The 27,659-nt window shown below is 43.5% G+C and overlaps 1 protein-coding gene across 1 annotated transcript in view; it reads right to left on the bottom strand.

The window, feature by feature from the left end:
• The window catches only part of LOC120065669 (potassium voltage-gated channel subfamily D member 3-like), a 119,583-nt gene extending 110,166 nt beyond the window's left edge, over positions 1-9,417 (bottom strand). Inside the window, exon 1 of the mRNA XM_039016736.1 lies at positions 8,315-9,417. Within this exon, the coding sequence (XP_038872664.1) occupies positions 8,315-9,417 (1,103 nt within the window). The remainder of the gene's footprint in view (positions 1-8,314) is intronic.
• Between the last annotated feature and the right edge of the window lie 18,242 nt (positions 9,418-27,659).

The raw sequence follows: 27,659 nt of genomic DNA, 5'->3' as shown, positions 1-27,659 counted from the left end.
GCTTTACCTAGCAGAGACTTGTAGATGACCTGGATCCAGTGGGGTTGGCGACGAGTATGAAGCGAGGGCCAGCTAACGAGATCATAAAGGTCGCAGTGGTGGGTAGTATATGGGGCTTTGATGACAAAACGGATGGCACTGTGATAGACTGCTTCCAATTTGTTGAGTAGAGTGTTGGAGGCTATTTTGTAAATGACATCGCCGAAGTCAAGGATCGGTAGGATGGTTCGTTTTACGAGGGTATGTTTGGCAGCATGAGTGAAGGATGCTTTGTTGCGAAATAGGAAGCCGATTCTAGATTTAATTTTGGATTGGAAATGTTTAATGTGAGTCTGGAAGGAGAGTTTACAGTCTAACCAGACACCTAGGTATTTGTAGTTGTCCACATATTCTAAGTCAGAACCGTCCAGAGTAGTGATGCTGGACGGGCGGGCAGGTGCGGGCAGCGATCGGTTGAAGAGCATGCATTTAGTTTTACTTGCATTTAAGTGCAAGGCCACGGAAGGAGAGTTGTATGGCATTGAAGCTCATCTGGAGGTTAGTTAACACAGTGTCCAACAAAGGGCCAGTGTCACGTTCCTGACCTGTTTTCCTTTGTTATGTATTTGTTTTAGTTGGTCAGGGCGTGAGTTGGGTGGGTTAGTCTATGTTTTCTATTTCTATGTTGGGATTTTGTGTTCAGCCTGGTATGATTCTAAATCAGAGACAGGTGTGTATCGTTGTCTCTGATTGAGAGTCATACTAAGGCAGCCTGGGTTTCACTTGTGTTTTGTGGGTGTTTGTTTCCTGTGTCAGTGTTTGGGCCACACAGGACTGTTTTCAGGTTAGTCACGTTTGTAGAGTTTCGTAATTTGTAGTGTTTGTTGTTTGTTCATTAAAACATGAATACCTACTACTCCGCATCTTGGTCCGATCCATGCTCCTCCTCGTCCGAGGAGGAGAACGACATTGACAGCCGTTACAGAAACACCCACCAAACCAGGACCAAGCGGATTGGAGAAGGACGGCAAGAACAAAAGCAATGGAGAGAAGAGGAATGGACTTGGGAGGAGATCCTAGACGGTAAAGGACCCTGGGCAAAGGTTGGAGAGAATCGCCGCTCTCGGGAGGAGAAGGAGGCAGCCACAGCCCAGGAGCGGTGGATTGAGGAGGCAGCACGTAAGAGAGGCTGGAAGCCCGAGAGGCTCACCCAAAAATTTCTTGGGGGGGGGCTAAAGGGGAGTGTGGCGAAGCCGGGTTGGTTACCTGAGCCAACTCCCCGGGCTTACCGTGGAGTGAGAGGGCGTCGTACTGGTCAGACACCGTGTTATGCGGTAAAGCGCACGGTGTCCCCAGTACGCGTGCTTAGCCCAGTGCGGGCTATTCCACCTTGCCGCACTGGGAGGGCTAGGTTGGGCATCGAGCCGGATGTCATGAAGCCGGCCCAACGTATCTGGCCTCCAGTACGTCTCCTCGGGCCGGCGTACATGGCACCAGCCTTACAGGTGGTGTCCCCGGTTCGCCTGCATAGCCCAGTGCGGGCTATTCCACCTCGCCGCACTGGCAGGGCTACGGGGACCATTCAACCTGGTAGGGTTGGGCAGGCTCGGTGCTCAAGAGCACGTGTCCTCCTTCACGGTCCGGTATACCCGGTGCCACCTCCAAGTACCAGTCCACCGGTGGCAGCCCCCCGCACCAGGCTGTCTCTCCGGGTTCTCTCTCCAGCTGCTCCCACCTGTCCAGCGCTGTCAGAGCTTTCCTCCTCTCCAGCGCAGCCAGTGCCTATACCACGCACCAGGCTGTCTCTCCGTCTCCTCCCTACAGGTCTGCCAGTCTGCCCAGAACTGCCCGTCTGGACTGAGCCTGCAGAGCCGTCGTCCAGCCAGGACCAGCCAGAGCCGTCCAGCCAGGACCAGCCAGAGCCGTCCAGCCAGGACCAGCCAGAGCCGTCCAGCCAGGACCAGCCAGAGCCGTCCAGCCAGGACCTGCCAGAGCCGTCCAGCCAGGACCAGCCAGAGCCGTCCAGCCAGGACCAGCCAGAGCCGTCCAGCCAGGACCAGCCAGAGCCGTCCAGCCAGGACCAGCCAGAGCCGTCCAGCCAGGACCAGCCAGAGCCGTCCAGCCAGGAGCTGCCAGCCAGTCAGGAGCTGCCGGAGCCAGCCAGCCAGGATCCGCCAGAGCCTTCCGCCAGCCAGGATCTGCCAGAGTCCCTCAGCCAGGACCTGCCAGAGTCCCTCAGCCAGGACCTGCCAGAGTCCCTCAGCCAGGACCAGCCAGAGCCGTCCAGCCAGGACCTGCCAGAGTCCCTCGGCCAGGACCTGCCAGAGTCCCTCGGCCAGGACCTGCCAGAGTCCCTCAGCCAGGACCTGCCAGAGTCCCTCAGCCAGGACCTGCCAGAGTCCCTCAGCCAGGACCTGCCAGAGTCCCTCAGCCCGGAGCTGCCGCCCCTTATCCCGGTGCTGCCCCTTATCCCGATGCTGCCCCTTCATTTAGGTGGGTTTAGTTGGAGGGTGGTCATTGGGAGGGGGATACGGAAGCGGGGAGTGACTATGGTGGGGTGGGGACCTCGCCCAGCGCCAGAGCCGCCACCGTGGACAGACGCCCACCCAGACCCTCCCCTAGACTTTGTGCTGGTGCGCCCGGAGTTCGCACCTTAAGGGGGGGGTTCTGTCACGTTCCTGACCTGTTTTCCTTTGTTATGTATTTGTTTTAGTTGGTCAGGGCGTGAGTTGGGTGGGTTAGTCTATGTTTTCTATTTCTATGTTGGGATTTTGTGTTCGGCCTGGTATGATTCTCAATCAGAGACAGGTGTGTATCGTTGTCTCTGATTGAGAGTCATACTAAGGCAGCCTGGGTTTCACTTGTGTTTTGTGGGTGTTTGTTTCCTGTGTCAGTGTTTGGGCCACACAGGACTGTTTTCAGGTTAGTCACGTTTGTAGAGTTTCGTAATTTGTAGTGTTTGTTGTTTGTTCATTAAAACATGAATACCTACTACTCCGCATCTTGGTCCGATCCATGCTCCTCCTCGTCCGAGGAGGAGAACGACATTGACAGCCGTTACAGCCAGAGGTATACAGAATGGTGTCGTCTGCGTAGAGGTGGATCAAAGAATCACCAGCAGCGAGAGTGACATCATTGATGTATACAGAGAAGAGATTCGGGCCGAGAATTGAACCCTGTGGCACCCCTATAGAGACTGCCAGAGGTCCGGACAACAGGCCCTCCGATTTGACACACTGAACTCTATCGGAGAAGTAGTTGTTGAACCAAGCGAGGCAATCATTTGAGAAACCAAGGCTGTTGAGTCTGCCAATAAGAATGTTGTGATTGACAGAGTCAAAAACCTTAGCCAGGTCGATGAATACGGCTGCACAGTAACGTCTCTTATCGATGGCGGATATGATATCGCATAGGACGTTGACCATGGCCGAGGTGCACCCATGACCAGCTCTGAAACCAGATTTCATAGCGGACAAGGTAGGTTGAGATTCGAAATGGTCGGTAATCTTTCGAAGACCTTAGAAAGGCAGGGTAGAATAGATATAGGTCTGTAGCAGTTTGGGTCCAGAGTGTCTCCCCCTTTGAAGAGGGGGATGACCGCGGCAGCTTTCCAATCTATGGTAATCTTAGACGATACAAAAGAGGTTGAACAGGCTAGTAATAGGGGTTGCAACAATTGCGGCAGATCATTTTAGAAAGAGAGGGTCCAGATTGTCTAGCCCGGCTGATATGTAGGGGTCCTGATTTTGCAGCTCTTTCAGAACATCAGCTATCTGGATTTGGGTGAAGGAGAAGTGGGGGAGGTTTGGGCGAGTTGCTGTGGGGAGCGCAGAGCTGTTGACTGGGGTAGGGGTAGCCAGGTGGAAAGCATGGCCAGCCGTAGAAAAATGCTTATTGAAATTCTCAATTATTGTATATTTATCGGTAGTGACAGTGTTTCCTAGCCTCAGTGCAGTGGGCAGCTGGGAGGAGGTGCACTTGTTCTCCATGGACACTACAGTGTCCCAGAACTTTTTTGAGTTTGTACTACAGGATGCAAATTTCTGTTTGAAAAAGGTAGCCTTAGCTTTCCTAACTGCCTGTGTATATTTTAACTTCTTTAAAAAGTTGCATATCACGGGGGCTATTCGATGCTAATGCAGAACGCCACAGGATGTTTTTGTGCTGGTCAAGGGCAGACAGGTCTGGAGTGAACCAAGGGCTATATCTATTCCTAGTTCTACATTTTTTTAATGGAGCATGCTTATTTAAGGCACTTTTAAGGAATAACCAGGCATCCTCTACTGACGGGATGAGGTCAATGTCATTCCAGGATACCCTGGCCAGGTCATTTAGAAAGGCCTGTTCGCAGAAGTGTTTTAAGGAGCGTTTGACAGTGATGAGGGGTGGTCGTTTGACCGCAGACCCATTACGGATGCAGGCAATGAGGCAGTTATCGCTGAGATCTTGGTTAAAAACAGCAGAGGTGTATTTGGAGGGCGAGTTAGTTAGGATGATATCTATGAGGGTGCACGTGTTTACGGATTTGGGGTTGTACCTGGTAGGTTCATTAATAATTTGTGTGAGATTGAGGGCATCAAGCTTAGATTGTAGGATGGCCAAGGTGTTAAGCATGTCCCAGTTTAGGTCACCTAGCAGCACGAGCTCAGAAGATAGATGGGGGGAAATCAATTCACATATGGTGTCCATGGCACAGCTGGGGGCAGAGGGTGGTCTATAGCAAGCGGCAACGGTGAGAGACTTGTTTCTGGAAAGGTGAATTTTTAGAAGTAGAAGCTCGAATTGTTTTGGTACAGACCTGGATAGTAAGATAGAACTCTGCAGGCTATCTCTGCAGTAGATTGCAACACCGCCCCCTTTGGCAGTTCTATCTTGACGGAAAATGTTATAGTTAGGGATGGAAATTTCAGGGTTTTTGGTGGTTTTCCTAAGCCAGGATTCAGACACGGCTAAGACATCCAGGTTGGCAGAATGTGCTAAAGCAGTGAATAAAGCAAACTTAGGGAGTAGGCTTCTAATGTTAATATGCATGAAACCAAGGCTTTTACGGTTACTGAAGTCAATAAATGAGAGCACCTGGGGAGTAGGAGTGGAGCTAGGCACTTCAGTTCCTGGATTAACCTCTACATCGCCAGAGGAACAGAGGAGAAGTAGGATAAGGGTATGGATAAAGGCTATAAGGACTGGCCGTCTAGCACGTTCGGAACAGAGAGTAAAGGGAGCAGGTTTCTGGGCACGATAGAATAGATTCATTGCATAATGTACAGACAAAGGTATGGTAGGAAGAGAGTACATTGGAGGTAAACCTAGGCATTGAGTAATGAAGAGAGAGATATAGTCTCTAGAGACGTTTAAACCAGGTGATGTCATCGCATATGTGGGAGGTGGAACAACATGGTTGGTTAAGGCATATTGAGCAGGGCTATAGGCTCTACAGTGAAATAAGACAGTAATCACTAACCAGGACAGTAATGGACAAGGCATATTGATATTAGGGAGAGGCATGCATAGCCAAGTGATAGTATGGGTCCAGTGAGTGGTTGGGCTGGCTGGGGACACGGCGATTCAGACAGTTAGCAGGCCGGTGCTAGCAAGCTAGCAGGCCGGGTCTAGCAAGCTAGCATAAGGGCCTTCGAGGGACGTTGCGATGGGGGAAAAGTCTGTTTTTGCCTCCTCGTGCGTTGTGCGTTGACGTCGATAGACCAGTCGTGGAATTAGTAGGGTTCCAAGTAGCAGAGGGGTCCAAGTCCAATTTGCAAAATGGGTATAGTGGTCCAAGAAACTGGCCAGTGGATCAGCTAACAGTCCAATATGCTATAGATAGCTAGCAGGCCGCGGTTAGCAGAATGGGCCTTCAGGGGACGTCGCGCCTGGGGGGTCTGTTGGGATCCTCGGGCAGATTATGTCGGTATTCCAGCCGTGAAGGATCGGCGGGGTTCCGTGCCCCGTACCGGCAGTAGAAGGGGTCTGGATATTGTAGCCGAGGAGTGGGCTTCAGGAGTAGCCCAGGAGCCCTAGCCGGGTGATGGGTCTTGCATGCGCTAGTCCCAGGCTAGTTGGTGCTTGCTCCGGGACGGAAACGTTATTTATTTATTATTATTTGTTACTTTTATTTTTTAGGTATTTTTCTTAAAACTGCATTTTTGGTTAAGGGCTTGTAAGTAAGCATTTCACTGTAAGGTCTACGCCTATCGTATTCGGTGCATGTGACATTTGGTTTGATTCGAAAATGTATTCAAAATGGTTGCCCTCTGCTGGTGATTTGCAGGATAAGCAATGATACAAGTAAAAGGAGGGATGTGATTGGCTACAATATTTCAGTATTAAATGGGCCATAACATTAAAACTAGCAGAGATCCCACTCTGGAACGTTGGTATGCCCGTAGAGTATATTAGGTTCAACAATATATTAAAAAATATGCCAAATTAAAGTAATATGCTTTTATATTTTATATTTTATATATATATATATATTTTTATATTTTTCTTCCGGAGACACCTGAAACCCCACCTCTTTAAGGAATACCTAGGATAGGATAAAGTAATCCTTCTAACCCCCCCCTCCCCCCCCTTAAAAGAGTTAGATGCACTATTGTAAAGTGGTTGTTCCACTGGATATCATAAGGTGAATGCACCAATTTGTAAGTCGCTCTGGATAAGAGCGTCTGCTAAATGACTTAAATGTAATGTAAATGTAAATATATGTTTTTATGCTTTTAGATACAAATGTCAAATATATGTCAACAATCTTTCCTCCAAAGGACCATTCTATGGATATTTTTTATAGGGGGAAACCAACAAATGTTTGTATATTTTTCACTCATGAAGCAACTGGTGGGTACTGAAGAGAACAGAGCAGGAACAGGGTTGAACGGCTATTTCCCCTGGCACTATTTCCTGGAGAGATACTTCCTGGCTGCTTGGCGAAACAAGCGTCAAGGTCACTGTATTAGCTGGCCAGTGAAGAATCAGACAGGCTATAACAGCACCAGTCTACCAGGGAGACATTGGTTGTCAGAGGTCATTCTCAATGACGAACACAATGTGGAGATGGACAAAGCCCAAAGAGAAGCTGGCAAAGTATAAATAGAAGGAAAATAGTTGTAAAAAGTATTACATCTACATACTGTACGTACCTATACATGTAACATTGAAAATATGTACAGTTTTTTTTTTATAACAAATTAAAACCAATCATTAATCTAGTAAGAAAAACAAAAACCCTTTCACCGGCATTCAGGATCCCAATTCTTATTACAATCATTGTTTTCTGGGATTATTTGTCCCAGAGCATACCAGATTACGGCCATTTTTGAAATGACATTAGACACAAAACACCCACTAGACAAAGACATAATAGGAACACACAAATCTCCCGCTACCCTCGCAAAACATTCAGGCAAGCGCACACACATGGACGAATGCACGCAAGTGCACAGGCACGTGCATGCTCACACACACACACACACACACACACACACACACACACACACACACACACACACACACACACACACACACACACACACACACACACACACACACACACACACACACACACACACACACACACTTTCCCAGGAGCTACTGCATTCGGCCAGCCTCCAGTGAGGTAAACACTTTGCCATTAGAGTTTATACTTGTAGGTCAGGTAGGTACTGTAAATGTAGTGGTGGCTCTCCACCATTACTCAAATGGGCAGCAGCATCATACATACACCCACTAGTCTATTGAAGAAGTGAAGAAGCTGTTGGCATTTATCCATATTCCATTTTCCACCACACAGCAGAAAACATATCCAGGATACCCAAACAATAGACCAAGGTATTACATTTGCAGTAGAACACAGGCAAGCATTTTGGCACCAGATCAAATCTGCTAATCAACTTGTTAAGGTGCATTCATCATGTTGAAGTGAATTATAGTTGTATAACTAACTAAAGCCTCTTCAGAAGACATTTGTTGCTTGAATTCAACCTTGGATGGTTGACTTCTTAACTTTTTAGAATACCAAAACTCCCAACATGAATCAGTATTTGTGATTTGATGATGCCAAGTAAGGTTTTGTGAGAGCTCCTGATTTGAAGATAACATTTGTGAACCATCTTGAGATCTCTTGGGGACAGCATGCATCATTCCAATGCAGAAGACACGTTTTTTTTAATGAACCACACAAGTGGAGAAAGAGAACCCAAACTGCTGAGAAAATGAGAGGGAGAGAGAGCAAGAAAAAAAACAAAGAGATTGGAAGAAAGATAAAAGCGAGGAAGAGAACGTGAGCGAGAAAGAGAATAAAAGTGAGACAGGGAGAGAGAGAGAAATAGGGAGGACTTACCCCAACGTGGTCATTGTGACAATGGTGTACCAGAAGGAGGCTGGAATGCTGGTGAACTTGGTCGACGACGACCCCTTCTCTGCGTAGAACATGACCGTGGCGAAGATAATGATGGCCATGGTGAGGGAGAAGAGGAGGAAGCCCAGCTCGGAGGCGCAGCTCTTCAGCGTGTACCCCAGGATCCTGAGGCCCTGCGAGTGGCGGGAGAACTTGAAGATGCGGAACACACGGAACACTCGGAGCGTGACGAAGGCCCCGCTCACATCCTCATTGTCTGTCATCACCAGGCCGATGTAGTAGGGAAAGATGGCTACCACGTCGATGATGCTCATCACACTGCGCATAAATTGGTAGCGGCTGGGTGCGGCGAACAGTCTCATGAGGTACTCCACGGTGAAGATGAGGACGCAGGCTGTGTCCATGCAGAAGAAGGCAATGGTATAGCGCTCACCACACGGCATGTCCTTCTGTGAAGGCGTGGCACCGCAAGGTACCGTCTCTATCACATTGGTGAGGACTGAGATGGCGATGAAGAAGCCGGTGACGTAGTAGAACACCAGGGCCATGGTGGAGGTGTGAGGGTTCTCAAAGGCCCTCCACATTGTCTCTCTGTATGTCATGTTGGGCAGCTTGCAGTCCTTGTTGTCATCCTGGTCATCCTGGAGACGCTCCGCGTTCTCCCGCTTCCGGTCCTTGTACTCTTCGTAGCAGCAGTCGCCGATGATCTCCGGAATGATGCCGAAGAAAGTTAACTCTTCGTCATAGGCCGAGATGCACTCGTAGCGAGGATAGTGCAACTTTCCTGTCCGGTAGAAGTTGAGAATGCTGCGGAATGAGTCTGGGTCCCGGTCGAAAAAATACTCCTTTGTCTCCTCATCGTAAAAAAACTGTTTCTCCGAGCTTCCCAACAGGGTGTCTGGGTAGCGGTCCAGTGTGGTCCTCCAGGTCTGGAAGCGTCGTCCACTCACATTCAGGATGATCAGCTCGTCATGTCTCTTTCTGTGGTCTCTAGGAGCAGTGGGCATGGGGCAGTTGGCCACAGGCATCCAGCCAATAGCTGCTGCCCGTGCAAAGGGAAGCCATGCAGCCACTCCTGCCGCCATGGCGACTCACTCTGTGTTCCGGGTTGCCTTAAAATTACCTGCCATCTTAAGCAGAGAAACAGACAAAACACACAATCAGTAACAACTCATGAACAAAACATTTCCATGATAAGGTGATTGCATGGTACAGTGCCTTCAGAAAGTATTCACACCCCTTGACTTTGTCCAGACTTTGTTCAGACTTTGTCCTTGTGTTACAGCCTGAATTTAAAAGGCATTACATTTAAATTGTTTGTCACTGGCCTACACTCATCATTTTTGTTTATGGAAGACAGACGGAAGACTGAGGGACCACCTGTGCTAATTAGCTATCTAGCATGCTCCGAACAACTGAAATGTGCTGTCATTGAGCAATACTGTAATCTGCAACTGTGATGAAGCTGGTTAAAACAGTGTACAGTAAGTGTACACTCGGTGGCCAGTTTATTAGGTCACCACCCCGTTCCCGAAAATGGTTCGCTCCTACAGACACTTGGCCATACTGTTCGATTGAACATTAAAATGGGCAAAACAAGTGACCTAAGCAGCATTGAGCGTGGTATGATCGTCTGTGCCAGGCGCGCTGGTTCCAGTATCTCACAAATGGCCGGCCTCCTGGGCTTCTCATGGATGACAGTGTCTAGGGTTTACTGATAATGGTGCGACAAACAAAAAACATCCAGTCAGTGGCCTTTTTGTGGAGCGAAAACCGCTTGTTGATGAGAGGTCCAAGGAGAATGGCAAGAATCGTGCAAGCTAACAGGCAAGCTACAAACAGGCAAAAAACGGCGCAGTACAACACTAGTGTGCAGATCGGCATCTGAGAAAGCACAGCTCGTCGGTCCTTGTCACAGATGGGCTATTGCAGCAGACGACCACACTGGATTCTACTCCTATCAGCTAAAAACAAGAAGAAGCAGCTCCAGTGGGCACGCGATCACCAACACTGGACAATTGAGTAGTGGAAAAACATTGCCTGGTCTGATGGTGGTGTACTGGTGTGGGGAATGTTTTCCTGGCACACGTTAGGTCCCTTGATACCAATTGAGTAACGTTTCCATTCCCCAAATAATTCAGGATGTTCTGGAGGCAAAGGGGGGTTCGACCCGGGACTAGATGGGTGTACCTAATAAATATATTTTGCATTTAATTTGATGTGATATGAAAGTAAAGAGATTTATATTTCTACAACCGTATTGCAATTGAGAATCGATTCAGCTTTAGATGGAGTATTTGGCAGTCTCCCTCTGAAAATAACATATAAGGTCATTGGACCTTAAGGACTCTTTAGGCTCTTTAAGAGTACATCTTGGGCTATGGATGCAAGGATTATAACAGGATTCCCTCTGCAAGAACACCACCTCTAAAAGACCTCTAAGCAGGCTGTCAAATACCCTGTCATTTCCAGAGGTCACAGAACAGAATGTTTAAGACAGAGAGGATAATGTGAAGTCTCGTTAGGAAGCTCTGTTAACAGCTATGACAAATAGAAGTGGTCTGTTCAGAATAGAACGAGACCTGTAGCGTCAGAATTAAATACCTGCCATACTGCTAACTATGTATCAGATTTAAGGATAATATGAAGAACGATTGTCAAAATATAGAAAATCCAGTATATTTCTGCTTTTTTATTGCTCATTTAGATGGTACATTTTGACAACATTTCGATAGGAGTGTATACAGATGTTAATTTGACCACTCTTTCGTTGCTGCGAATTTTTCTGCAGAGCAGGAAATACAAACTTGTGGTGCATTCGAGTTTTATAAAGGTTTCTAAAGTTTGGAATTTCCACATTGAAATTTCAGACTTGATTTGCCTTAACAAAAAAATATATCCATTCCTTATAATCCACATATTAATTCACATTTCCTGTTGCTGCATGATTCATTTCCTTCTGTTTGCAAACTGGCTCAGATGAAGAGCCAGTTGAATACAATTCAGTATTTTGATAAATAAGTAAAACATTTTTGCTGGTTTAACATTCCGATAACCATTATCAACTCCACATGTCAGGCTACTTGTAGAAAAAAAACAGACCAGCACATTAGAAACAAATAGGGACAACTCAGGTGCTCAATCAAAGCTTTCTATATCACTTACCGCCAAACAAGGAAAGATCCCAAAAAATGTAATGCGCGATCCTCCAGTAAAATAATTCCTCAGAGGAAAAGCTACATATTCTGAAGGACGCATTGACAAAGAACCTCTGTACGAATAAACGAAACAAGTATAGAGGAACACGAGATGGGGATGGATGTTGATGCGTTGAACGACCGAAACGTGTTGATGAAATTCACCAAAACCTTGGATGTCTTTCTTTAAACCACACCTGCATCTAGTGGCACCTGCGGTTTGGACAGAAAGCACAGATTCATTTTGCAGTCTTCAGGATGATATTCACACCTACCTCATGTCGGTGAAGACTAGAATAGTGGATGATGGACGTAGGAGTCAGTCTCCGCAATCTCTCTCTCTCTCTCTCTCGCGCGCGCGCTCTCTCTCTCTCTATTTCTTTCCTGTGCGCATAGGCTCTCTCCCACTCCCCATCTCCCCTCATAAGTTTACCGTGACGAATCAGTCCACTCAACCAGCTAAACGGACTGATTTGTCAACACTTTATTCACGTTTTTTCTTTCTTCTTAACTTTTTATTAGTTAGTGTGAGAAATTAAATCTTGATTATGCACGCCTTTATTGAGGCAGTTGGTATACTGTGAAATTTCCTCATTCAATTATGTGCAGCACAGTGAGGGAAAGTTGCCTTCTAGAGAAATCTTATCACATGACAGGGTGCAATAACTAGAACACTTGATAGTTTTGATCGAGAAGGGTTTGCAGCGTGCTTTTGAACATTATCTTTATTACAGGGTAATATGTCACGATTAATTGTCATCTCGTCATTTAAACCCACTTATCAAATCGAATGTTTACTCTATAATGAAAAGTGGAAGGCTTTTATATTTAGCCTCTATAACTTACACTTATTACCATGTAATGTGTAAGTAAATACATTGTTAATTATCTTACAATGTGAACATGTAAATGTAACGGCCCATCCGAACTGGGATTTGTGTTGAAAAATCCGAAATGCTTGTTTTGACGGTTACAAAAATTCTAATTCAGAGCTCCAAAATGGTATTCCATACACTGTGATTGGAGGAAGCGTGAGTAACGGATGTGAAATGGCTACGCTATTAGCGCGCACCACCGCTAACTAGCTAGCCATTTCACATCCGTTACACGTGGGAAGGTTATGCTGCTTTAAAAGTTGATTAAATGTTATCCCACTTAGGAGATAAGTAGACGAAAAATGCCCTTGAAAGATTTCGCTGAGTGCTAGAGAGCTCTTTGTTTATGCCCATTCAGGATCATTCACACCCTCTTAAACCATAGACCCACCAATCTCTTCAAGAATTAACATGTAAATGCAAGATCAACAATCAGCCTGGTCAACCTCTCCATTATCTCAGCCAATCATGGCTAGCCAGGAGAGATCATGTCTTTCTTCTATACAGCTCAGTGCTTTTTCCTTGGCTAAACTAGGCTAATAATTTAACATTTTTATTCATATTTAAGGATCACATACACGTTTGTAATTAAGGCACATACAGTTCACATGTTCAACAAGGCATTTCTGCAAAACAAAATTAAATCTATAATTTTTCGAACTGTCCTACTATGAAGAAGGAACTAGAGTCATCCACCCCCTGTTGGGCTGGCATGTCACGAATGATGGATGGCACATTTTAAAATGTTTAAGTCTTATTTTTTTTTATTTTTTTTATCATAGTGAGAAGTAATGAAGTTGGAATTGAGATCATAAAAAATGTAGACCTCGACACGAGGATTACATTCATTATTACTACTATATCCATATTTATTACCCAAGAGAGGCAGTAAACATTGGCATGGGGAAAGTAGAGAGCTTAGAGTATTACTTTATTAATCCCAAGTTCCATCCTACTCTGGGGGAAAACAGGCAACAGCATTTTCCAATAGACAGTTAATCAATTACACTCATTAAAAAGCCTCATAGCTGTGGGTAAAAATGACAGTCTAAACCTCTCTGTGGAACATCTGGGCAGGATGAACCTGCTACTGAAGCTGCTCCTATGTTGCATTAAAGTGTTGCGGAGTGGGTGTGTGTCATTGTCCATGATCATGTGTGTTTTTACTTGCAGCCTTTTTATGAACATGTCTAGGCTGCAGCCAATTGTAGCACTGGCTTTGTTAAGGATTTTGTTAAGCTAGTTTAAGTCCTCCTTAGCTTAATTCCCTTTCCAGCACATAATGGCATAGGTCACTACACTCGCCATGTCACTGCTATAGAACATGCAAAGCCTTTTGTTACATACATTAAAAGATCTAAACTTCCTTAAAAAGTACAGTCTGGATTTTTTTTTGTAGACACCGAGAATACTCCTTCCAGTTCAGTTTGTTGTCCACTAGTACACCCTAGTACTTACAAGAGTCAACAGTGCCAATCTCTTCACAATTAATAGAAATGGGATTAAAGACATATTTATTTTTCCTAAACTCTACCACTAGCTCCTTGGTCTTATCATGTGTCATATCACTGAGCATACAGCATGTGCCATCCAATTCCCTCGTTGCACTGTGCAGACATACTATTCCGTAAGGGAGCGAAGCCTACACAACTCAGAGTATTTACTTTGCCTCAAGTTCATTGTTGCTTAATAGCCTTCACAAACTTGGACAAAAAAAAAATCGGGAACAATTTTCTTTCCCTGAGTACATCCATATCCATACTTTACCTTTCAAAAAGGTCCCCCAGAAGGACATTCTTTCAACAATTCCCATTATGGATGTGAGGTATTCAAAAAGGCACTAATTTGCTCTGGAGACCTTGAAGTAATGAAATAACCCTCAGACTTAAAACAGACACTAAAATAACACTAGAGCTTACATTAACATACTCACTGGCAACACATTGGTGCTGCTATGGAAAAACCCTATTTTTCGCCCTACAAGCCTCCTAACCATAGAGAAGTTGAAGGAACACCAGTCCTTCCTCACATCTCCCTCTTCAGTCCCATATGCATGGGCTCAAGGCCCCATCGGCTGACTGTGTCATGTGGGCCTTTGAAATGACCTCTTCATGGGAAACAGATGGAGAGGAGAAGAAGTCTAGATGATGAAACGCACTTTCGATGAACACCCTTGTAATGTAGCAAATGTTCTTCAGATGAAGGCATTGCATCTTTGAACAATTTATCTAATCTGAAATGTATTTTAGAAAACACCCTGGCATGGAAGGTATTTTAAAGAATATGCATGCTCTAAGTAGCTGGAGGGATACTGATATGCAACACTATTCCATTACAGAAACTCCTTTCATGTTCCTGCTAAAAGGATTTTGAAGAAGGAGGGGAAAAAAACAAAAAAATGTGTCTTTCCACAAAAGATGAGAGAAGACTTGTTTTTCTTTCTTTTACTGATGCAACTGTGTTTCAATGTCATTGTTCTGCATGAATGTATCATTTACAGCACCAGTCAAAAGTTTGGACACACCGACCCATTCTAGTGTTTTACATTGTAGAATAATAGTGAAGACATCAACACTATGAAATAACACATATGGAATCATGTAGTAACCAAAAAAGTGTTAAACAAATCAAAATATATTTTATATCTGAGATTCCTCAAAGTAGCCACCCTTTGCCTTGATGACAGCGTTGCATGCTCTTGGCATTCTCTTAGCCAGCTTCTTGAGGAAGTCACCTGGAATGCATTTCAATTAACCTCTCTGGGATCGTTCGGGACGCTAGCGTCCCACCTCGCCAACAGCCAGTGAAATTGCAGGGCGCCAAATTCAAAACAGTAGAAATCTCATAATTAAAATTCCTCAAACATACAAGTATCTTATACCATTTTAAAGGTAATCTTGTTGTTAATCCCACCACAGTCTCCGATTTCAAAAAGACTTTACAGCGAAAGCACCACAAACGATTATGTTAGGTCACCGCCAAGTCACAGAAAAGCAGCCATTTTTTCCAGCCAAAGAGTGGAGTCACAAAAAGCAGAAATATAGATAAAATTAATCACTAACCTTTGATGATCTTCATCAGATGACACTCATAGGACTTCATGTTACACAATACATTTATGTTTTGTTCGATAAAGTTCATATTTATATCCAAAAACCTCAGTTTACATTGGCGCCATGTTCAGAAATGCCTCCAAAACATCTGGAGAAATTGCAGAGAGCCACATCAAATAACAGAAATACTCATCATAAACTTTGATGAAAGATACATGTTTTACATAGAATTAAAGATAAACTTGTTCTTATTGCAACCGCTGTGTCAGATTTCAAAAAAGCTTTACGGCAAAAGCACAATATTCAATAATCTGAGTACAGCGTTCAGCCACAAAAGCAAGCCATACAGTTACCCTCCAAATTGTGGAGTCAACAAAAGTCAGAAATAGCATTATAAATCTTCACTTACCTTTGCTGATCTTCGTCGGAATGCACTCCCAGGACTCCCACTTCCACAAGAAATGTTTGTTTTGTTCGATTACGTCCATATTTATGTCCAAATACCTCAGTTTTGTTTGCGCGTTTAGTTCACTATTCCAAAGGCACAATGTGCGAGCGCAAAATCCAGACGAAAAGTCAAAAGAGTTCCATTACAGTTTGTAGAAACATGTCAAACGATGTTTACAATCAATCCTTAGGGTCTTTTTATAATAAATCTTCAATAATATTCCAACCGGACAATAGCGTATTCATTACAGAGGACAAAGAAGGAACGGCGCGCCCGCGTTACCGCGCAGTAAACAACTCATTGGCCTCAGCCTAGTCCACTTGTTGAAACAGCTCTTATTCGACCCTCTTCCACAATAGAAGCTTTAAACAACTTTCTAAAGACTGTTGACATCTGCTGGAAGCCTTGGGAAGTGCAATCTGGCCCCATAGACACAGCATATTGGATAGGCAATCACTTAAATGAAACTACAAACCTCAAATTTCGCACTTCCTGGTTGAATTTGTCTCAGGTTTTCGCCTGCCATATGAGTTCTGTTATACTCACAGACATTATTTTAACAGTTTTGGAAACTGTAGAGTGTTTTCTATCCAAATCTACTATCATAGCTTCTGGGCCTGGGTAACAAGCAGTTTACTCTGGGCACCTTATTCATCCAAGCTACTCAATAGCCCTTTCCCAAAGAAGTTAACAAGTGTGCCTTGTTAAAAGTTAATTTGTGGCATTTCTTTCCTTCCTAATGCGTTTGAGCCAATCTGTTGTGTTGTGACAAGGTAATGACTGGCTCTCATGAGGAGCCAGTTTCATCAGGAAAGGAAGACCCAGAGTTACCTCTGCTACAGAGGATAAATTCATTAACGTTAACTGCACCTCAGATTGCAGTCCAAATAAATGCTTCACAGAGTTCATGTAACAGACACATCTCAACATCAACTGTTCAGAGGAGACTGCATGAATCAGCCCTTCATGGTCAAATTGCTGCAAAGAAACCACTACTCAAGGACACCAATAAGAAGAAGAGACTTGCTTGGGCCAAGAAACATGAGCAATGGACATTAGACTGGTGGAAATCTGTTCTTTGGTCCGATGAGTCCAAATTTGAGATTCTTGGTTCCAACCGCTGTGTCTTTGTGTGATGCAGAGTAGATTACAGATGATCTCCGCATGTGTGGTTCCCACCGTGCAGCATGGAGGAGGAGGTGTGATGATGTGGGAGTGCTTTGCTGTTGACACTGTCTGTGATTTATTTAAGGCACACTTCAAGGCACACTTAACCAGCATGGCTACCACAGCATTCTGCATCGATACGCCATCCCATCTGGTTTACGTTTAGTGGGACTATCATTTGTTTTTCAACAGGACAATGACCCAAAACATACCTCCAGGCTGTGTAAGGGCTATTTGACCAAGAAGAGATGACCTGGCCTCCACAATCACACTATCTCAACTCAATTGAGATGGTTTGAGATGAGTTGGACCGCAAAGTGAAGGAAAAGCAGCCAACAAGTGGTCAGCATATGTGGGAACTCCTTCCAGACTGTTGGAAAAGCATTCCAGGTGAAGCTGGTTGAGAGAATGCCAAGAGTGTGCAAAGTTGTCATTGAGAAAAAGGTGCTACTTTGAAGAATCTAAAATCAAAAATATATTTTGATTTGTTGAACAATGTTGGTAACTACATGACTCTATATGTGTTATTTCATAGTTTTGATGTCTTCACTATTATTCTACAATGTAGGAAATTGTAAAAATAAAGAAAAAACATATAATGAGTGGGTATGTCCAAGCGTTTGACTGGTAGTGTATATTGGGACTAGAAGTGAAGCTTTGCACTGTCAATCTTGATCTTTGCCTAACAATCATTATAACAAACACTCACGTTCATTGATTAGGCATATGCTCAGAACGTTATTACACATTAGGTGCAATTATTCATGATGACCATATCGTAATGGGAAGAAATGTTTCTACAAGGTAGAGAAGATGTTTTGGAACAAAGTTGGAATCTGAATGAAATAGAATGTCTAAACTGTCAGGTCTTTGACACATTCCCCTTTTATCCCGCTGAAAGATCAGCCACAAAATGTTGGCACCATTGTAATAGGTTGTAATCAAGCACTGGTCTTCGTCATGGGAACAGAAGAGGACTCACCTGGTGCGGTAGTCTCAGGGACTTTAGGACTACTCCAAATCATCTCGGCTCTGACACACACACAAACGCATGCTTTGCAGTTCCATCAACCCATCTATATACGGCACGTAGCCTAGTGGTTAGAGCGTTGGGCTAGTAACCGAAAGGTTGTAAATAAGAATTTGTTCTGAACTGACTTGCCTAGTTAAATAAAGGTAACATTTAAAAAATATACCTCTCACACCCTACAGTAACCTGTGGATCATGAGAAAACCTTCATAAATCAGCAGAATGTTTTTATTGACACTTTATGTAGTGTCCTGTAATACTTAGTTGGAAATGAGACCTTCTGTCATTCAAACACATCCATGAAGACTACATATCATTTTATGCTGTACTTACTATAAAGTCAGACACCTTCGATCATTCACAACACACAAAGATTCACTTTCTATGATCTCTCTCCCTCTCTCTGCTCTGATAGACATGGGCCTGCAACTCTCATCTCTCCAGGGTTGCACTACATCATTTATTTCCTTACAGAATCATAGTTGCGCGAAGGGTTCTGGAGGAGCTGCAGCACCCCTGATAAATTGAATTGTATTTGCCAAAGTTATATAGTTACTGCTGGTTTTTCAGAAATAAATTAAATCATTCAGAATAGCCTACTACACCATGAGAATGCCTATAATTTAGCCACAGAGGATAAATAGCGTATTTAAAAAATTGCAGCTGTGGATTGTGTGTAACCCAATAACAACGCATAACCTGCTACAATTGCCATCGATAAAATGCAATTGTCTTCATTGTCCGTTGCTTATGCCTGCCCATACCACAACCCCACCGCCACCATGGGGAACTCTGTTCACAACGTTGACGTCAGCAAACCGCTCACCCACACGATGCCATACACAATGCCATACACTGGTCTGCGGTTTTGAGGCCGGTTGAACTTACTGCCAAATTCTCGAAAACAACGTTGGAGGCGGCTTACGGTAGAGAAATTAACATTCAATTCTCTGGTAACAGCTCTGGTGGACATTCCTGCAGTTAACATGCCAATTGCACGCTCCATCAAACTTGAGACATCTGTGGCATTGTGTTGTTTTACAAAACTGCACATTTTAGAGTTGCCTTTTATTGTCCCCAGCACAAGGTGCGCCTGTGTAATTATCATGCTCTTTTGATATGCCACACCTGTCAGGTGGATGGATTATCTTGGCAAAGGAGAAATGCTCACTAACAGGGATGTAAACAAATTTGTGCACAAAATTCAGAGTTTAGTGTATAAAAGGCTACATTTTTTCTGGACCCTAGGCTTCTCAAAATGTTCCCCATGTGTTCAACTTCTGTAAGCGCCTGTACTATATTGCTCTAAGCCACTACGCAAATGCGATGATATGCATGCAATGCTTTATTATAAAGGTGATTTTTCTCATGCTTTCCGGTACCTCAGAGGTCACCTCCCTCTTGTGCTCAGTTTTTGTTCCGGCATCTCCTGATTTACAAATGAATCACTACATATGACGCTGTACTTACGATAAAGTCAGACACCTTTGGTCATTCATAACACATACATAAAGCCTTAATGATGAAAACACAAATGTATTAACTCTAAAGGAATTATCCCTAACAGATAAAACAAATAAACAAGTTTAACCATACATTTTATTTTATTTATACATTTTTAAAACAATACAAATACATTAAGATTAAAAAAGTAATCAATGCAGTTACATTAAACATTACACAGGGCTGTGATATGTGTAGCTTGTCCCTGAGCAGGCTGACAAATGTTTCATGCCACTCTGCCTGCTGGAGGTACTGCATGTTGGTTCCAACCTTAAAAGTAAAAGTAACAACAAAGAAAGTTAGCAGGTCTGTTAGCTAGCTAGCAATTGCTGTGAAGTCACCAAAATGATTTGAAATAAATATTGAGGTAGCTATGTAATCTAACTCAACACTTACTGTATATAACTACTACAAACTCATTTAAATTACAATAAATAAAGGCTAACTCACACTTTTTTCGCTGTCCATTGGCACCACAACTGGGTATTTAAGTTTATTTGATTTTTCCCAGATGTGATGTGGTTTAAGCATGGTTGTGAACACAGAAAATCCAAGAAAATCCAAATTTGTTGTTTTTCTATTAAGAAAAGTGTTAAAAAGCTGGTGGAAAACCAGAGCAAACCTGGGGGATATCTGAAACTGGAAAAACAAAACCAAGATAACAGAATTCGGCAAAAAATTAATACGGATTTTAAAGGGGCCTAGCAATTTTTTTTGCTGCCAATGACTGCACTTTAGAGTGCGGGGAAAGTTGAGATCAGGTCCAATATTGGGAAAGAGGTTGGGCCGTCCTAGTAAGGGTTTAGAGTAATATAATGTATTCAATTTATCAAAGGCGACTTACAGTCATGTGTGCATACATTTTTACGTATGGATGGTCCTGGGAATCTAACCCACTATCCTGGGGTTGCAATGTTCTACCAAGATGTACGACAAGGTTATAAATGCTTTTTTAATCCTCAATTTAATATGATTTATAAAGCCTTTATTAAGCGGTGCTTATGCCATCCTTTATAAAGCACAGGTTTATGTCATATTTGACATAGTGGGTTATGTCACATTTGACATTGGTGGATATGTCACACAGTTATACCACATTTATGAACTCTTTATAGAGCATGGTATATGGTCATAAATGTTTTGTAAAGGCTTTATGAAGCCTTTATAAGCTGAACGCCATTGAAAGCGGGACTGTATAGGTCATATTATACACATTTTCTAATCATATACTGTCCATATGGTCTATACACACCATCATATACATATATATTTATATTCCAGACTCTGACATTGCTCGTTCTGATATTTATTTATTTGGGGGATTTATGTGTATTGTTTGTATTGTTTGGTATTACTGCACTGCTGGAGCTAGAAACATTAGCACTTTGCTGCACCTTCAAAACATCTGCAAAATATGTGTATGCGACCAATTAAATAAAGTTTTATTTTATTTGGATTTGCTCTCGCCCTTTGATCATTGCCAGATTCCTTTGACTGAGCATTGTCAGGTCAACTACAAGATGAATAGCTAGATAGCCTGGGGCTATTAATGTGGCTATCAATCTTCAGTGATTTGAAATTCCACACACAAGCCAAAATACAGGATTTCAGGCTAAGTAACAGTGACAATATTGTGGCGATAGAGCTGTAATATGACATCATCCAAGCACCCTTGTTTGAATGAAATTACAGCCACATTCACTGGGATCAAACTGATTTTTTCATGAATCAAAGCCTGCTTACCTGTTCTGGGCATTTGCAGCTGCTCCTGAGTTTATGAAAGCATGTTGGCTGGCACACAGCGAATGAATTGTTGACATCTGAATCTGGTCCTGTCACTGTGAACAGACCAGGGCAGAAGATAAGGACATCATTAAAGTGTCAGGCTTTGTGTTGCATTTGTGCAGCTTGTATGAAATATTTTATAGGCCTATTCAAACTTTACAATTTTCTCTAGATACAACCTTTTCTCCTCAGCCACTCTCAAAATGTTGCATAGAAATGTTTGCCATTCATCACCCTCAAAATAGTCTCACTGTAAAAAGAGGCTTATAGACAGTGAAACAGAAGACTTATTCAGTAGGTTTGGAGAAGTCTAGTTCCATGATTTGATTTGCATTCCTTGGGAGAATTAATGGACTCTTTGAATTCTGGACAGTTGCGTTGATTCCTTAAGTATACTTTTTGTCGTCTTTTTTTGTTGTTTTTTGACGAGCACTGTATCTAACTATAATCCTCAATACCGTTTGACTTTGAAAAGGAGATGCATACAGGCCAACGGAAAAGTTACTTGTTTGTTTGTATCGGTTTAAGCTCAATATGGTGACATCCATTAGAAGCGAAGCCCTTTTGTCAAGAACTCTCAAATTGGTTTTCTATGAGAGGATAGAATACTTCCAGAACAGAAAAAAACAGTGGCAAATATTGACGCTTTATGCCGAGCCACTGTACAAGGGTAAACAAAATAATTGAGGTGCTGTTATAATGCAGTTCATGCATGCAGTTCATGCACTTATAGTAGGCTTGGATTTTCACTGGGTAATGATAATAGCTATTACCATTTCAAAGTGAAGGACTCTTCTCTGGCATAGTCAGTGGGCACTGTCTATCATTGTGATTGTATAGGAGAGAAACTGAGTGATGCATGTAGAGTGTCAATCAAGGACCGAGAGCATGGCTGTGACAGAAAAAAAAGGGGCAACATTTTTCTCTCCTAACTGCAGCAACATGTGTGGATCTCGGAAAGAAAATGCGTTTTTACATTTTGCTAAAAGCAATTAGCACACGGTCAATGGGTGCAATAAGGAAAGGCTTTGGGGGGGAAGAACTGAATAACATAATAAAGTGTGAAAGTAAATCAACAATTCATACAATCCTTGGAAATATCTGTGATGTTGACACATCCACAGTAGATGGATATACTGTGTGTATCCTAATAAATCTCAGGGATTTAAATCCAATAAGAAGAAGATTTGCAGAGGTTGGCACTTCCCAATGGGCACACCACGTCATTTCAACATGGATAATTGGCTAATATTTGGTTGAGACAATGAGATTACAACCTATATTCACCCACTCAAAAAGACAGCCAAAAGTTAGTTGAATTTCCAATGTCATCACTACGCTTTCAACCATCTTAAAAGCACAACCAAATTCCAATGGAAAAACAATGTCTGTTTTTTTGGTTTTGATGTCACCCAAATGTCTATCACTGTGCTTTCAACAGTGCCTTTTAAGATGAGGGAGGACATTTTTTTTAATCTTCATCAGCATGGCCTTATTTCTGTTACACCATACTGGATGACTGTCATTCATACGCCATTCACCCAGTTCACTGTAACATCAATAGGTTTAGGCTACTACATGATACTAGAATTTTCCCTATACCCATCATGAGGTTGCTACAACCTAGCCTATGAATGAAAGTTTACAATGTGTCACGCCTGCTCCCGCTCTCCCTCTCTGGCGCTCAAGGGCGCCAGACTGCCTATCATTACACACACCTGTCCCCTTCGTTACGTGCGCCTGCGCCTCATTGGACCCACCTGAACTCCATAATTATTTGATTTCCTCCCCTTTATCTGTTTGTTTCCTCTGTTCCATCCCTGTGTCCCTGTTGTTATTTTGTCCCCTGTCCAGACGCTGTTCCTGTCCTCTTTCATGTCCATTATTTATTACATTTTCTCCCTGCACCTTCTTCCTGTCTCCAGCGTTGATCCTCACAGAATGTTGAAACCAAAATTGGAAGCATCAGGGAGGCCTTGGGTTTTGTTGGTGACGTCTGGTCCGGGTGCCATCGTCGATGGAACCAGGGGTGCCTCAGCTAGCTCGCCGGGCTTCCACGCCCTAGCTGGGTCGAGAGATTTTTCTTGCCCCAATGCGCTCGGCATGTTCCCACCCCACGTAATGCTTCAGACGGCCATTAGGCTCCCATGCCTCAGCTGGTTCACCAGGCTCCCACGTCTCAGCGTGATCATCAGGCTCCCACACCTCAGCCATTTCGTCGGGCTTCTACACTCTAGCCGGCTTGTCCAGCGCCCATGCCTCGGCCGGCCCTTCAGGCTCGTTCAGGTGGGACGCCGGGTGGCGCCCCTAGAGGGGGGTGGTCCTGTCACGCCTGTTCCCGCTCTCCCTCTCTGGTGCCAGACTGCCTATCATTACGCACACCTGTCCCCTTCGTTATGCACACCTGCACCTCATTGGACCCACCTGAACTCCATAATTATTTGATTGCCTCCCCTTTATCTCTCCGTTTCCTCTGTTCCATCCCTGTGTCAGCATTGGTGTCGTTATTTTGTCCCCTGTCCAGACGCTGTTCCTGTCCTGTTTCATGTCCGTTATTTATTAAATGTTCTGCTTGTACCTGCTTCCTCTCTCCAGCATCGATCCTCACACAATGTAGGTGCACACAGATCAAGTGAAAAATGTGAGGTGACATCCTGACTAGTTTCCCAGTCCCTGCCGCTGAAAACATCCCCACAGCATGATGCTGGCACCAAAATTCTTCACCGTAGGGATGGTGCCAGGTTTCCTCCAGACATGACACTTGGCATTCAGGCCAAAGAGTTCAATCTTGGTTTCGTCAGACCAGGGCATCTTGTTTCTCATGGTCCTTTAGGTGCCTTTTGGCAAACTCCAAGCAAGCTTTCATGTGCCTTTTACTGAGAAGTGGCTTCGGTCTGGCCACTCTACCATAAAGGCTTGATTGGTGGAGTGCTGCAGAGGTGGTTGTCCTTCTGGAAGGTTCTCCCATCTCCACAGAAGAACTCTAGAGCTCTGTCAGAGTGACCATCGGGTTCTTGGTCACCTCCCTGACGAAGGTCCTTCTCCCCCGATTGCTCAGTTTGGCCAGGCGACCAGCTCTAGGAAGAGTCTTTGTGGTTCCAAACTTCTTCCTTTTAAGAATGATGGAGGCCACTGTGTTCTTGGGGACCCTCAATGCTGCAGAAATGTTTTGGTACCCTTTCCCAGGTCAGTCCTGTCTCATGAGCTCTACGGACAATTCCTTCGACCTCATTGCTTGGTTTTTGCTCTGACATGCACTGTCTTCTGTGGGACCTTATATAGACAGGTGTGTGCATTTCCAAATCATGTCCAATTAATAGGATTTACCACGGGTGGACTCCACTCAAGTTGAAACATCTCAAGGGTGATCAGTGGAAAAAGGATGCACCTGAGCTCCATTTCGAATCTCATAGCAAAAGGTTTGAATACTTATCTAAATCGGTTATTTCTGTTTTATTTTTTGTTATACATTTGCTACTATTTTTTAAAATCTGTTTTTTCTTTGTCGATATGGGGTATTGTGTGTGGATTGATGAGGAAAACAATTAATTTAATCAATTTTAGAATAAGGCTGTAACATAGCAAAACGTTGAAAAGGGGAAGGGGTCTGAATAGTTTCCGAATGTACTGTAGATGTTTCATTATCTTGACTGGATGCCATCATCCATTTGTCTTGATGCCATAGATGTAATCTGGAGGACTTTGCTGTGCAAATGAGTCTGTAGTCTGATGTCCATATCCATCTGGTGTTGACATAGAATCCACCCTCACAGGCCTCATTCATGGCTAAGACCATGAGGTTTACCTGTGTCAGTGGCTCACGTGACTTCACCAACATAACTGAATGATAATCCAGGGGGGATTCTATGTCAACACGGCTCTCAAGTTCTAGCTACAGGTGAGGAAGAGTAGGGATGTTTAGTGCCATTCACACCAGACGGATATGGACGTCAGACCCTAGACTGTTTTCAACTTTTTTTGTACAATATTGCCAGTTTTGACTTTGCAGCTGGCCTATCTAAGGGGAAATCGTTCAGTTTTGCCTCCAGGACAAGACTCATGACAAAAACCATCAACCTGCACCAGGAAACCAACCTCTGGTGGACCAGGACAACAACATAAGGTTAGTGGTTTTATGGCTTACACATAAAAAAAACTTCATTACAAATCTACCGTGTATACTGTATAGTGTTAAACGTAACCCTACCTTACATAAAACTTACAGAGCACTGTAATCAGATAAACAAACAGTAGGCTTTATGACAAATAATTAAAATATTTTTCTACATTGAAACCTGTCCGTCTTTTTTATTAACAAGGTTTGTGGTGAATTGAAAATGTTTGATCCACCTTAGGCCAGGAGTGTTTCCAATTCACAAGAAAACCCCCAGCCCTATAGTCATAGCACAGATGAAATGAGATGATATCTATAACAATGCAACAGTAAACATGTCGTCCCACACAAATTATGCCGTGCCCACCCTTAAGAAAATTGAGATATTGCGTGTGACAAACACATTTCAGTTAATTACTATAGCTCCCGCCTTGGGCCAATCAGTGTAATTTTGTAAATGCCGGATCTCTGTGGCAAGGCGCATCATTCATCTTTCATTCATCTTTTGTCTTTGCCTACGTTTCGGTCCCAGAGTTCTACTTGACCATGTCATGAGATCAGGAAAAACTCCAGGCCCCCCAAAAAATTTGAACGAATTTTGCCACTCTACTTTTGAACCTGTGGTGCCACCTCTGAGTAATTCACACAAGTATCTCTCTTAGACTCTCTCTCTCCCACTCTCAGAAGGCTACCACATTAACTTGACTTATGCATGTACATGTGTTGTTACTGCAGGAGAAATCGAAGGCAACTTCTTATTCTTGGGGGGATGCGACTTGCATCAAAGGAGAGCAGGGGACAGCAAGATAAAGAGGGATTCGAGTAACGTATGGTAAGCAGAGTGCAGGGGCAAAAGGATGAATAGGCCCTTGAAGGAGAGAAAGGGAATTGAGGAGGACAGAGTTAAGTCCTCCAACAAAGTGAGCGCAAGAGCAAGAGGACGAGTGGGGTGGAGTGAGGTCGTCAGTGAGACATTAACAAAGCATACAGAGAGAGGGGAAAGGTTGAGGCTGCTCAGGAGGAGGTTAGACATCTGAGAATCTCGGCAAACAAAATAAACAGTCATCATGGTTGGTTTTAACCAATCAGCATTCAGGATTAGACCCACTCCTTGTATAATTATATACAGTACCAGTCAAAAGTTTGGACACACCTACTCATTCAAGGGTTTTTCTTTATTTTTACTATTTTCTACATTTTAGTGAATACATCAAAAGTATGAAATAACACATATGGAATTATGTAGTAACCAAAAAAGTGTTAAACAAATCAAAATATATTTTATATTTGAGATTCTTCAAAGTTGACACCCTTTGCCTTGATGACAGCTTTGCACACTCTTGGCATGATCTCAATGTAGAAAATAGTAAAAATAAAGAAAAACCCTTGAATGAATATGTTGTCCAAACGTTTGACTGGTACTGTATATGTCCTCCCTTACCATATGTCATCGTCAAATATAGGTTAAGATGGCATATTGGCAACTGGAACTCCAACATGACTTTCTTGCTATTGCTCAAAGCTGTGTAAACGCTGCTATCTGCCTGCCTCACATCACAGCTGAATGATAATGGCTTTAGGGCACCTCATGCTGCGAGGGTGATTTAGAGTAGCTTGCAAACATCACAGGTGTACACTAGTTAATGACCGTGGAGAGGCAGCAGTGACGTTCTGTTAACTAAATACAGTATGTATTTTTTCCATTTTATTTTTTCCATTTTATCTGAGGAGGTATACCATGTGGTAGGAGTCATACCACATGACAAGAAGAGGTACAGTTTCTCCCTCCCTAGTATTGTCTTGTCACCTGAAAATGTGCTATATTATCACAATTTTTTTTTTAATTCAAATGAGTACACAAGGGTGGTCTACAGAGTCAAGCTGATTCATGTTAGGGTAATGAATTGCATGCTATAAGGAATATCCTCAGTTATACAATTCTGCCCTGACCAATGCACCCAAAGCCTCAAAAGAGAAAAACTTTTCTCTAATAGTGTTGATGAAAATCGATCCGATATGTTTCTAGTTACACTTGTGTGTACCTTTTCCCTCATACACTATTGGAGTCCAAATGTGTTTTATCAGTGTCTGCATGAACGTCCATGCACGAGTGCACACGCGCACACACACACACACACACACACACACACACACA

Source organism: Salvelinus namaycush, chromosome 20, assembly GCF_016432855.1.
Source record: "Salvelinus namaycush isolate Seneca chromosome 20, SaNama_1.0, whole genome shotgun sequence".
NCBI lineage: Eukaryota > Metazoa > Chordata > Actinopteri > Salmoniformes > Salmonidae > Salvelinus > Salvelinus namaycush.
The sequence above is the reverse complement of the archived record's forward strand: the minus strand, read 5'-3'. Positions and strand labels throughout refer to the sequence as shown.